Genomic DNA, 13,275 nt, shown 5'->3' with positions numbered 1-13,275 from the left:
CGATGACAATTGTAATAAGAACGGTTCTGATATCAATGTATAAAACTTCACAAGCCCTCGACAGCACAATAACTAAATCAAACTTTTAAACACAGTAATAATTATTTATTTTAACAAAAATAATATTTAATTAAAACATAACCTGCGGGGATATTTTACAAAACTTTCAACCACTTTATCATTAAAATTATTTAGGTTTTTATTTATTATAGCTCTGTGTACACTCATCATGGCCAGACCATTAAGGCGATTTTCTGCCATGGTGCTTCTTAGCCATGTTTTTAGTCTTCTGAGGCTGCTAAAGGATCGCTCTACTGTACAGGTTGTGCATGGTAAAGCGATCAAAATTTTCAATGCTTTTTCCGTTTCGGGAAATAAGGAATTTGTTTCTTTTAGGACATCAACAACTGTAAGATTTGTTAGATTAAGCCTATCGTGCCACAATCGCTGCCAAAGTTCGATTTCATTGCCAAAGTTTCAATTATCAGGGAGGTGATAATTGAATGAAAGTATGGTATTACTAAAGACCTCTTCCAGTATTCTGAAGGGCTTTCTGCTGGATGATTGCTTCTATGATGTTGTTTCCCCGTAATACGCGGCAGTAGGTATAAAACAAGGCTATCTCTGACGTCAGAGGTAGCCGTAGTCAAGGACACCCTTCCCCCTCCACCTCCCCGGCTTCCAGCCGACAAGGTTGCCCTCTAGCGGCGTGTAGCTGAACTACACGCACGCCGTCGCCGCCGTCGCCGCCGTACCGACGTCGCTGGCGCGCGGGTTCGCGGTGCCGGATGGGCTGGTGCCGCGCGGAACGGGTTGGGCGGGTGCGGGGCGGTTGGTTGCTATACTAAATTTTTTGTTTGTATAAATATAAACAACTGACGTCGTTGACCGCAAAGATTGTGTTATTGCATAATAAGGAACTGTTGCGGTTACGCCAATGATAATAATAATGTACAAAGACTTTCCGATCGTTTGTTCGGATGCGACGTCATTAAACGAGTAAGTGAGAACCCAAAATTCATTGGAGAGTAATATGCGCATGCTTGAACAAGGAGAAGGATTTTTGTTTGCAGGATATTCATTAAATAAAGAAAGAAAGAATTAGTTTTAATTAATATAATATATTGATAAAATGAAAAACAAATTACGAGTTCATACAAAGAGGAGAAATGAAATTTCCTGTGAAATGATCATGATGTCGAACTTTAGGATTTGCAACGGAAAATTCGCAATGGCATACAGGACAGTTATATGTGGAATGATATATAGATATTTCAGTTGGAGTCAGTTTCTTTATGATATTTGTAGTACTAGCTTTTAAAATTAAATGAAGTTCTCGGCTAAGTTGCTCTAATTGATCTATAAACCATGTTTGAGGATTTTTTCCTCGATACAATTTAAAGCTATTGTAGCTATTATTATATGAACAAACGATATTAAATGCTACACTGCAAGCTTCATGTAATTGATAATGCAACGTATATGATTTTGTATCTGTATTAGGACAACCATCAATTTTTTTGAGTAATGATTCAAAATCTGCGTGTATTACGAATGGCTTTCTGATTAGTGCCTTAAAATTTTGAAATTGTAAAATACGTTTCTCAGGGAGAGTAATCTTGACAGCTTTATGATTCATACAATTTAAGGAATGTTTTTCCAATAGAATTTGTTTATTAAAATGATTAAGACAACGATCACATATATATAGTTTAGTCTTATCTTTAGTAATTTTTTTATATAATAGAGCAGATAAATCATGTATTAAACAATAATGATGTAAGCTGTTACTTTCTAGAATTAATAAATTAAAATGATTTTCTTTTACCTGTTTTGTATGAAAATAGGGGCCTATTAAATCTAGTTCATCATTGAATCCAAAAACGTTAACAGAAATTGTTGGATTTAGTTTTTCGAACTTAGAAATATCTGTTAATGTAATCGGAAATTCAATTCCGTTTAGATTAAACATTTTTTCGATATTAAAAATCGAATAAGAATTCATTTCGCATGAATACATTTTATACAAACCCGCCAGTATACAATATATGAAGCATAGATTATCATTATTACGTATATTGAGAATGACGCCTTTTTTCCGTGTTGATAATTTCGGAGGTAGTGGAATATAGGTTCCTGCTAGTAACGGAGAATATTTATTGATACATACCAATAAATAGTTAATTGAAACGAATGACCATCCGGAATTGCGTTCAGCGAACTCCCCCATCTAAATAATTACAAAAAAGAAATAAATAAAAAATAAATAGATGAATGTTTAGAAATGTAAAAAGTACTTGCCTGATTACATATATCCTCATTAAAACCCTTCAATATAGTAGTAATGGAAGAAGACTGCAATACTACAGCGTTGGATGTATTAAAATATTTAACATCTTCTTCTCCGCTTGTAGGAATGATGAAATTAGCGGAAAGTTCTAAGTTCATCTTTATCCCGGACATTTCACGTTTTAATACATTTTGCACTCTCGATTTTATAAGAAATATGCAATCATCTAAAAATGTTTTGGGCTCTTTGTGCACTAAATTGATGATAGCTCCAGTTCGAACACGAGATTGAAAAGCGGAAGTTATGTCTTGCCATCTAATCCGATCGCTGCGTTTCTTATGTAATCCTTTCCCATATTTAACCCCTTTCACTACTTTTAAACTATTTACAATTTTTAAGTGTATTTGTTGTAGATCGCATAAGATTGATTGATAATGCCTCTTAACCCCTATTCCTCCATTTTTAGTACGTAAAAGCTTAGTTAGTAATCGAATATTTCCTCTATTTAATTTTTGTAATCTTTTAATTTCATCCTCAGATCTACAGAGATTCAATAACTTTCTAGTTGTTTTAACAGTTTCAATTGTTACAATTTCCATTATGATCTAACTATATCTAGGTGTAAACTCTATTAATCTATTCTAATTTAAGCATCTAAATATACCTAATTTAAAAAAATTTTTTAAACTTTTATGAATTCAAATTCATGTAAAAGCATGTCTTTCCCTACAAATTTACGATTGACTAACGTCAAACCAATTTGGGGATGTTCTCCCGAATTAACCATCTCAACAAACTGATTGCTTACTTGATATAAATACCTTTCCGGAAGAAAGACAATGTTCTCGTTCAGCTCCGCCAATAGAGTCGGATATTTTGCATTAAACAATTGCTTTAAAGTAACTATTGGATGTATTTCCCCAATCTTGAATTTCATACACGATATTTTTGGCTTCCTTTCGTAGACTGACACGTTAGCAGCTTTTAATTCTGCATCAAATATGTTATCTCTAGTTGAAGAGGAGCTTGAACTGCTGTCAGAGATAGCCAATTCTTTTTCGTCTTCCTTATCGCTTCCCGAAAGAGGATGCCTGGTTTTACACTTTTTAACTGTTTTAGTAGGACAAGATGTAGGAACTAACGAAGTTTTTTTTTTTTTTAATTTAGGCATTGTGAATAATATTTGTAATGTGAACTCGTGTAGTGATATTCGACAAATGATAAATCCTCTAGGCTGCAGCGTTTATATAGGAAATTATTTGGATTAGATAGTTCTAATTTAAAAAACCTCATTTTGCGACTCAAAATCCGTTGGACCGCACACGCAAAAAAAATTTGCTGGGATAATTGAATTAAAACGGAAGAGTGTGGCAAGAAAAAATGATAGCAACTATCAAAGATTTTGTAAACTTGCATGACACCGCAGAAGAGGAAGTTTCTATTGTTTAAAAAAAAATCCGTTGGACCACATATAACAAAATTTTCTCGAATTAATTAGAAATTAATCTTTTTGTAAAATAGGAAATTTCTATCGTTTTAAAAATCTGTTGAACCGCACGGTTGTTGGAAAAAAACATTTTTCGTTTGTGTAATTATGTTAAAGCGGAAAACCGTGGCGAGGAAAAACGATTGCACCTATCTAAGATTTTGTAAACATGCAAGACACCACAAAAGTGGAAGTTTCAATCGTTTTTAAAAAAATCGTTGAACCACATACGTGATAGATACGCAAGAAATGTTTTCCTCTTACGTAATGCCAGCAACTATCAAGGATTTTGTAAACCTACATGACACCGCAGAAGAGGAAATGTCTATCGTTTTGCTAAAAAAAAATATGTTGAACCACAGACGCGATGGTTGCAAATTTTCCTCATGCGGTGAAGAAAAAAATTATTTGAAAAAAAACCGTTGCACCTCAAATGATATGAACTTCATATAAATACGCCTGATCGTTTACCGTTTCTCATAGTTTGTTCTCTTACCGTGTTGTGCTACCGTAACGATTCAAAATGCCAAAATATATTCTTTATATTAATGAACGTGATGATGGAGCAACGGAAATCGAAATTTTCGGTTCCGATTGCAAGGTGGTGGACGGTAAGTAGTACACATGTAAATGTTTATTTATTTTTAAAATTTCATATGAGTTTATTATTGTTTTACTATTACTGTCTCATAATTAGATGCGAAATGCGATGTTAAGTGGTGTGAGATCATAGAAATGGTACGGAGACGGGAGAAATCCCGTCATCCTACGCAAGAACATGTTGGGGGTGTGAAGAAAGAAGTCGACGATGGCTTTGAAAGTAATTAATTTATTCTTATTTAATTCCTACCTTTTTATTTATTTTTTTTTTTTTTCGTAGTGGCTTGGGAGGAAAACGAGAACCTCAAGTCGCCCTCACCTCACTCGAAAGATGTAGCGAAAGAATCCAGCGATGCTTTTGAAAGTAAGTACTTAATTTTTTCTTTTTTAATTCTTATCTCTTTAATAAATTATATTTTCTGCTTTTTACTCATAGCAACTTGGCAGGAGAGTGATAGTCCTAGGTCACCCTCACCTCGCTCGAAAGGTGAGGTAATGGATGATGAGGAGCTCATCGCAATTAATGGTCATGATGAGGACTATGCGCGGGGCATATCGGATTTACAACAAGCATGGGAACATCCCCATCGATACGAAAGAGTGGCATCGCCTCCAACACTAATCCCGTTGGAAACACCTACATCTACCCGACAAGCATGGGGACATTCCCATCGATATGAAAGAGTGGCACCCCCTCCAACACTAATCCCGTTGGAAACACCCAGATCTTCCCGCTATTATGCCCCTAGAGGATTGGAAAAAGCCCCCCAAAAATCGTTATCGGAAAATAAGACGATGATCAATATTTTAGAAAAAATCGTTGATTTAAACGAAGAAATGTATAGAATTTTAGAGAAAAAATAAAAAAAGTAAATTTTTATTGTTTTTTATTATATTGACTTACATGTACACTTTAACATTTCTTCTTAGTTTAATTTATTCAAAAATAATTTTAAAAATTTTGAAATTAACTTTACATTTTCAATTGCGCAATTACTAAATGAATTATTATGATATACACAACTATTTTGCGATGTTGAAAGTAATGGACAATTTAAATTATCCTGTAAATTAATAATTACAGTTTTTGTCTCTGGTAGTAAATCCCGTAACACCGTTTCCTTTTGCGAACCCTTTACAAATATCACCTTCGCTTCACATGTATGCTCGAGCAGAATTTCTCTAAGTCGATTGTAGGGTACATATCCATAGTCATAGTTTAAATGATGTAAGTTGTTTTGTTCCCAAGCAATCTGTCGTCGTTCGCGTTTATTAAGCTTTTCATGAGCTACGTAAAAGGAAATGGGAAATCGAGTAACCATCACTTATAGCTAATTCTTTTACCCGAAACCCTGATAATAGAGTAAAGCCCTGCATATCAATGATTTTTATTGGATTTCGTGATGCCATAATTTTCAAACGATGTGAATGTTTTAGAATTGGAGATATCAATACCTCTGTTTCTTTAATTCGCTTCAAAAATCTTGCTTTGGAATCTCGATATCAACTAATTCGATTTCATGAACGGTTACACTTCGACAAAACTTGACCTTCCTACTCATTTCCCTGCTTCTCTTAAAATTATTGAATTACATGTATTTAATTTAGATTTTAGCCTTCTTGTTTCTTGTTCGCATGAAGAACAGTGCCAACTACATTCAGGGCTAATTGTAGATATCGCATTCGCTGCAACCTGAAGTTGCGGTTTAGGCAACACTTCTTGTGCACACTTACTAGCCCACATAGATATTTCCAACCGTAAACCTGAATTTTGAGCCATACAATTTGCCAAATCTTGTCTTATTTCAATAATTTCCTGCAACTTTTCATCGAGCGCTTCTTTTAATGTTGCTATTTTCTGAATTGAATCCAAATTTTTTACATTCTCACAACATTCTTCTAAATCTGTAAGATCTCTATGAGCCATTAACGATAATCTTACATATCTCGCATCCAGGTTCTTATTCCATAATTTACAATCTTTTAAATCATTCATGCAGTTCACGCTTTCATTAGCTTCCGTTTTATGAGATATTACAGTTGCAGAAGGTTTTAAACCTGTTAGCGTTGTTTTGTAGGGTTTTAAAGTTAATGGAAATATTGTCGTTATCGGTGTTTCCGTAGGCTTTAAAGTTATTGAAGTTAATGAATTATTCTCATCGATGTTGACAGGATTTTTTTTCTTTTTTTTTACCGGTTTTAAATTAAGCATTTCACTGGAAAATGATGCTACTTCCAGTTGAATCTGACTGTTGCGGTTTCGAACATTATGAGTAAGCGAACTAGATCCATTTTTAAAGTAAGTTAGATTAAAATGTTCAGCGTGAATGTAGCACCAGTAGCAGCAGATACATAATAAAAATTTAATAATCATTTTTCTAAATAATTTTTTGTACTAAACCTGTTAACGGTCTATACTGTATGATAGTATCATGAATTATGAGACAGAACGCAGAAATATTATCATTAAATGCAACATCGCTCTCCAAATCTAGTTTAATATCAACTGTAGAGGATTTTATACTTTCCAGTTGTTTGGAGCAATCTATAACGAAAAGCGGTATATCATGAAATTGATTAAAATCCAGTAGTGGTTCTCCAATTTTATTTCCCCCATAATAGCTTTTTCTGAAGCTTGTATACATATTGTAGGCGTTTCCATAACGTTTTTGAATCATGGATAAATTCAAATTATCGTATGGATAATGAGAAGAGTTTAGGTGTAATTTAATATTATTCATGTTGGCATGCTGAAAATCGGATGAATCAAAAGTAGCATCGTCTTTTGTTTTAGATTGAAATGCAATTATAACATATCGAGGTCTTTCCAAGCTAGTACTCGATTTTACAGACCAAATATCTTTCTTTGTAGGACGTAGAGAAGGTAATTCAAACAATTCCCATTTTCGGAACGGTAACAATATAGGCATATCCTTATTAAGAGCATTTAATAATTGTAAACGATGTTTATCATTTACAGTTATATGTCGTATTCTCCAATCGACATTGTTGAGGTATATTTTCATTTCTTTCGTACCATTTTTTAAACTATTTTTATAGCAATTATCATCATTTCGAGCTCTTAATAATACTAGCTCCTGTCTAGCATTAATAATGATTTTTTTATAATCTTCAGCAAATCCTAAGATAAAGTTTAAAGGTATGCAAGCAGTGAAATGAGGAGTAATAAACGTTGGTTGTTTATTTTGCGGTTTAGGAATCCATCCTGCTGATTGCAGCGCTTTACTTTCATTATCGCTATAGGAAATGTATCCCTTTATCGTTGATGTAATTCCTGGTTTTATGTTTCTATCTATTTCAACACCATTTATCTCGTATCGTATTTCATCGATTAGAAATAAAAAAGCATTGTTAACTAGTTGAACATCTCCAGTTCCTCCAACAGCAGGCGTTTCTTCTATTTTCCCCTGAATAAAAATATAGCTATCGTGGGGATATGTGTATATATCTTGATGGTTTATTGGTATTCTAATTTCATCACTCGCATTGAATGATTGTATGCGAGGTAGATATGTATGATATTCTTCACTCGATAAACTATCATCAAATATTGCTGCATCGTACACATTTAAAACTTCGGCACTTATTTTTAGGTTTTAATTTTAAATCCAAGCGATTTTAAAAACAATTTATTTTTGTTGGTTAAACGTTGATGTTGTTTGGTAGACAACCCGGCACCAATTATAGTTCCACGATGTTTTATCACGTTTTTATATCCGCAAATTGATGAATTGAATACTAATCCCATTTTCTTTTTTATAAAATTCGCTTCAATTCAAGTCTAACAACTATTTCCTCACCGCGAAAATTCACAGGTTTACCGTTTTGATCGATAATAGACAAGGTTATGTTGCTGATCGTTCTACGACTGCTTATAGGTAAATAAACAATGTTTTTTGGTTCTATATTTATAGCATAACCTGGAGCAACTTGAGGTGAAAATTCGAACAAGGTGTGCGATCTCTCGTTATCGTAAAAAGCACTCGTTATGATATTGCACTCGAGGCGTATACTTGATACTCTGATTATTTGTATTGGTTGATCAGACTCGCTCATTACTCCTGGTTTTATTATTTTACTATGAACCTGTAGGTATTTCGATAAATTCTCCTTTACCTCCATAGTATATTTTATTACATCCCGTCTCGATATTTGGAATACTATTGTACGTAAATAGACCTATCAAGCCTAATGCGTACTCCGATGTTTCCTCCAATTCTAGAGGAGGATAATAATCGGCTGAAAGGATATTCTTCCTGCCTCGCAACGTGAATGTACAAGACATGACTAATGATCATTCATCACGGTCTTATTTTAAATGTACTTTCTCTAAAAAATCTAAACATAAATGTCCACAGTTGACTGCATTAAATTTTTGATATCTCTTATGATTATAAAATAGTTTTGTATTGGGTCCAAAGTAATTTAGAAGTTCTTTAGGAGGCGTTAGGTTACCAAAACTATCAAAATATTGCACTAAATTATTATTCTTATAATATGCAACCCAATGCGTGCCAGATCCTTGAATTGAATCTAAATTAACTACTGCACATTCCTTTTTAAGCGGTTTTTTAGGTAATGTATCACGCATGTACACTCCTCTAAAATTAGGTATGTTTTCTCGCCCATAACGCATAATAATATCATCCGTTAAGGGCGTCTGCGAGAGTTTTTTGATTTTTTGTTTCCTAAAAATAAACCCAATCCTTTGCGATATGGTTTTAGAAAAAGACCTTGACCGGATTTTTGTTTTCGATTGCTATCGCTTCCATTTCCTTGTTATGCCGTCGGTCTTCGATAAATTTTTCTTTAGCTGCTCTCACATCTTTTACTGCTTTGACGACATTGCTTACACCGGATGCGAATGCACCGGCGGCCGACAAACCAGCAAATAAAGGTACGAGAAATGGTAGAAAACCTCCTGATTTACTAGCGATACCACTACCATTGACGGAGGGAATTGCTATAATACGAGGTGTGCGGATCTTTTTCTTACCACCAACATTTTTTACCGTCTTTTTTGCTATACCCAATGCATATTTCGCATACTTACTTAAATTTTCATTAGAGAGATTTTTCGATTTTAATTTAATTTTGATTGGTTTCAATACGTTTGAATTAAAAGCAACAGAGCCTCCATTTTTATGTAGCCCTCTCCTTCTTCGTTTATACTCCTTCATACCTAATCCTAATTTCCTTTTTGTTTTCATACCGCTAGTTACAAGAAAAGCGCTTGTTTTTTCTCCAACACTTGAATTTTTATCTAGTACCCTATTCCACGCTTTCTCTTCTAATATCTTATCGGCTTCGTGTCGTGTATGTAAATCTTTATTCTGCAAATAGTCGATATCGTGTTTTTTGCAAGCTTTATCAAGAGAATTCATTCCGGGATCTATACGAGTTAATCGCTTGGCGAGTTTTGTACCGGGACCGCAATACTGATAACCCGGAATGTGTAATTCTATTGGTAATTTGTTTATAAAGGAATTAAATACACCTCCTCCCTCGATGTCTCTAGTCATTATACTAACATGAAGAACACCGTAATACGCATATATAAATTTCATTTTCTCTTATTCTGCAACTAGTGACTAAGCTCATGTAGCCATATAAAGATGCGCCTTATAAAAGTAAAAAACAAAATTGAAGTACACGACATCGATGATCGAGTAGTAGTAAAAAATTCGTTGTTAGCTAGACGTCACGGAGAATAGTTACCGAACACTATACGAGCAATAATAGCAGGACCTAGTAATTGTGGAAAAACTAATGTAATGCTATCCCTTCTTTTCGATCCTAATGGTTTAAAGTTTGAAAATGTATACGTTTATTCAAAATCGCTATATCAACCAAAGTATAAGTTTTTGGAACATATTTTAAATGCAGTGAAAGGCGTAAGATACTTTCCCTATAAAGAGAATGATGAAGTAATTGAACCGAATAAGGCGTTACCTAATTCAGTCTTTATTTTCGATGATGTTTCCCTTAGCAACCAGAAAATAATTCAACAGTTCTATTCCATGGGGAGACATAACTCTGTTGATAGTTTTTATTTAGCTCAATCGTATTCCAAGGTACCTAAACAATTAATTCGAGATAATGTTAATTTAATGATTTTATTTAAACAAGACGCCTGCAATCTTAAACATGTATTCCTTAATCACGTTGATCCGGATATGAGATTTGAAGATTTTCATTCCATGTGTAATCTATGCTGGAAAAATAAATACGGATTTCTCGTTATCGATAAAGATAGAGATATAAAAGACGGACGCTATAAATTCAAATTCGATGAGTATATATTGTTATAAATAAAAATAGCTCGTGTAGTCATGGAAAAACCTACGAAACGGCTACATCCTAAAAGGACATTAAAAACAAAAAAATCTGATAAATTGAATTCAGATATAATTCATCTCAGCGATGCTATTCGACGTAAATATTTAGCCATTAAAGTTGGTAAAGAAGGACAAGAAAAAGAATTAGAACGTATCAATAAACCAATAGTTAAACCTCTGGATACGTTAATTGAAACGCTTAAAAAACATCCTAAAACGGAGCAAACTGAAACGAAGGACGTTAAGCCGCTACCACTTAAAACAGAACCGTTGAATCAAAATAAAACTCAACCGACAATTTCACCTCTTCAAGCGAGCGATGAAATATTCACGTACGAACCCGAATATTTCTTATCTTCAACAGATGAAAGAAAACAAGAGGAGCCAATGAAAATATCGCATGAATCAACGAATGAATATCTTGAACAATATCATGAACTACCTAGAAAGTATATACATGGTTTATTAACAGGGAAGGAAGACTTTCATGATCCAACATTTGGTATTGTACATGATCCGGTCGTTGAGTCATGGAGCATTGGAAATAGTAATGTTACGTTTGATGCTAATGGCGATATAATTATTGATACCACTAAAAAGAAATACAAAGGAACTGCTGGTCTATATGAATTGCTGTTTAAAAAAATTCCTATGGAGTATAGCGAAAATGATATGAATAAATACCAAGAGATATTGAATCATACAAAGGCTCATAAACGTAATAATGATCCTAATGAGCAAATAAAGGGTAACAAATCATTTAAATATAGAAACATTATAAAGCGGATGATTGATAGTCAAGGAGGAGACAGCACGCCTCGCACTTCTCGTAAAAGAACTAAGTAGACGGCAACAGCAATCAGTTCATGTATTGGATTCGGACATAGCTCCTCATCTTTAAATTTAATAGCTGGAGATACTAGACCCTATCAATACGTATATTTTGATGATATAAATGAACTTGTAGATAGACTGCGATTATTAGTTAGTTCTCAACAAGCTGGTAATACATCTCATAATAACGAAATTGTATCTATAATAGAAGAACTAAAAGAAGCAAACATCATTTATTGAAATGGATAAATTCGGAAACTTTCATGAAAACACTATACAAATTGTATATCACAATGTAGGATTTCATATGGGTATTACGAACGATGGAGATGTAAACGGAGAAAACAAACGTATATGTAATGTATCCAATCCTCTTAACGAGAATGATGTTGCAACAAAAGATTATGTTGATAAACTTGCTCGAAAAGTAAATTATCGTCTTAAAAGCGAGATTTCCCGTTGCAATAACGTATTTCGTATATACGATAATGGTTTTCGTGATTTAAATAAAGCTACTGATTTTCTCAATGAAGAAATTGTGAAAATAAATGAGTTAACAGAAAAACATAATCAATTAAAATTAGATATGGGAAAGACTATTTCGAATCTAACGAATACATTGAAGCAGAATTTGAAAGATAGCGAAATCTCTATTCAAGAATATATAAAAGATAAACAGGATGATAAAATGCTTGATGTTATTTCGAAAATATCAGACGTAGCCTATGAACTTAAAAATATTTTAAATACAACCAATGAATTAAAATTACGCATGGAAAAATCTTTTTCTCTCATAGCTACCGAACTTAATTTAATAATTTAGATTTATTGAAATATAACCTAATCGAATAAAAAAGGCTGCTTATTTAACAAAATTATCATTATATTAAGTACTTTTATTGTATTAACATGAATGAGATCGACATAAGAAAGCAAATAATCGAAGAGTTACATAAACCATCCAGGAAACGTTTTCCAAGACGACGAACAATTGTTAAAGGATTAGATGATTTATGGCAAGCGGATTTGGCTGACATGTCAGCACATGCTAAGAGCAATAAGAACCATAGATATATATCGATTGTTGATTGTTTTTCAAAATATCTCTGGACTAGAGCTTTAAAGACTAAGACAAGTAAAGATGTGCGAATAGCATTAAGCAGCATTTTCTCTGAAGATAAAAGGATTCCGAAAAATTTTCAAACTGATGCAGGAAAAGAATTCTATAATGTAGAACTAAAAAAATTGCTTGATAAACATAACGTAAACCATTATTCCACATTTACCACCATGAAAGCAGCAATGGCTGAACGAGTCATTAGAACACTCAAAGAAAAATTACAGAAAACGTTTCTAGTTTGGATTAATATACTTCAAGACGTGACTAAGCACTACAACAATACAAAGCATCGAACCATAGGTCTAGCTCCTTCTAAAGTTAACAGGGAAAACGTAGATCGAGTGTTAAATAGCGCATATACTCAACTAAAGATTGCTGGGGTGGGGAAATTTATTGTAGGTCAGGTGGTTGGTATTAGTAAACATAAATCTTTATTTGAAAAAGGGTATACAGCTAATTGGAGTATGGAATTATTTAAAATAAGAAAAGTTCAAATGACAAATCCTCCTACTTATCTGCTTAATGATATGGAAAATAATCCCATTTTGGGTGCTTTTTATGAACATGAACTTCAAGCTACTAATTT

At 33.4% G+C, this 13,275-nt stretch overlaps 3 protein-coding genes across 3 annotated transcripts; 2 read left to right on the top strand and 1 right to left on the bottom strand.

The window, feature by feature from the left end:
* The first annotated feature begins 3,468 nt into the window (after positions 1–3,468).
* Positions 3,469–5,240, top strand: LOC139429458 (uncharacterized). Its single transcript, XM_071195221.1, has 4 exons — positions 3,469–4,387; positions 4,474–4,596; positions 4,657–4,740; positions 4,813–5,240. The coding sequence occupies exons 1-4, from the start codon at positions 4,300–4,302 to the stop codon at positions 5,238–5,240; spliced, it is 723 nt and encodes a 240-aa protein (XP_071051322.1). The 5' UTR covers positions 3,469–4,299.
* A 1,514-nt stretch (positions 5,241–6,754) lies between these two features.
* Positions 6,755–8,519, bottom strand: LOC139429457 (uncharacterized). Its single transcript, XM_071195220.1, has 2 exons — positions 8,184–8,519; positions 6,755–7,804 (listed from the first exon to the last, which is right to left on the bottom strand). The coding sequence occupies exons 1-2, from the start codon at positions 8,517–8,519 to the stop codon at positions 6,755–6,757; spliced, it is 1,386 nt and encodes a 461-aa protein (XP_071051321.1).
* A 2,210-nt stretch (positions 8,520–10,729) lies between these two features.
* On the top strand, positions 10,730–12,392 carry LOC139429456 (repetitive organellar protein-like). Its single transcript, XM_071195219.1, has 2 exons — positions 10,730–11,483; positions 11,869–12,392. The coding sequence occupies exons 1-2, from the start codon at positions 10,730–10,732 to the stop codon at positions 12,390–12,392; spliced, it is 1,278 nt and encodes a 425-aa protein (XP_071051320.1).
* The last annotated feature ends 883 nt before the right edge of the window (positions 12,393–13,275 follow it).

This window comes from Onthophagus taurus, chromosome 3 (assembly GCF_036711975.1).
Source record: "Onthophagus taurus isolate NC chromosome 3, IU_Otau_3.0, whole genome shotgun sequence".
Taxonomy (NCBI): domain Eukaryota; kingdom Metazoa; phylum Arthropoda; class Insecta; order Coleoptera; family Scarabaeidae; genus Onthophagus; species Onthophagus taurus.
The sequence above is the reverse complement of the archived record's forward strand: the minus strand, read 5'-3'. Positions and strand labels throughout refer to the sequence as shown.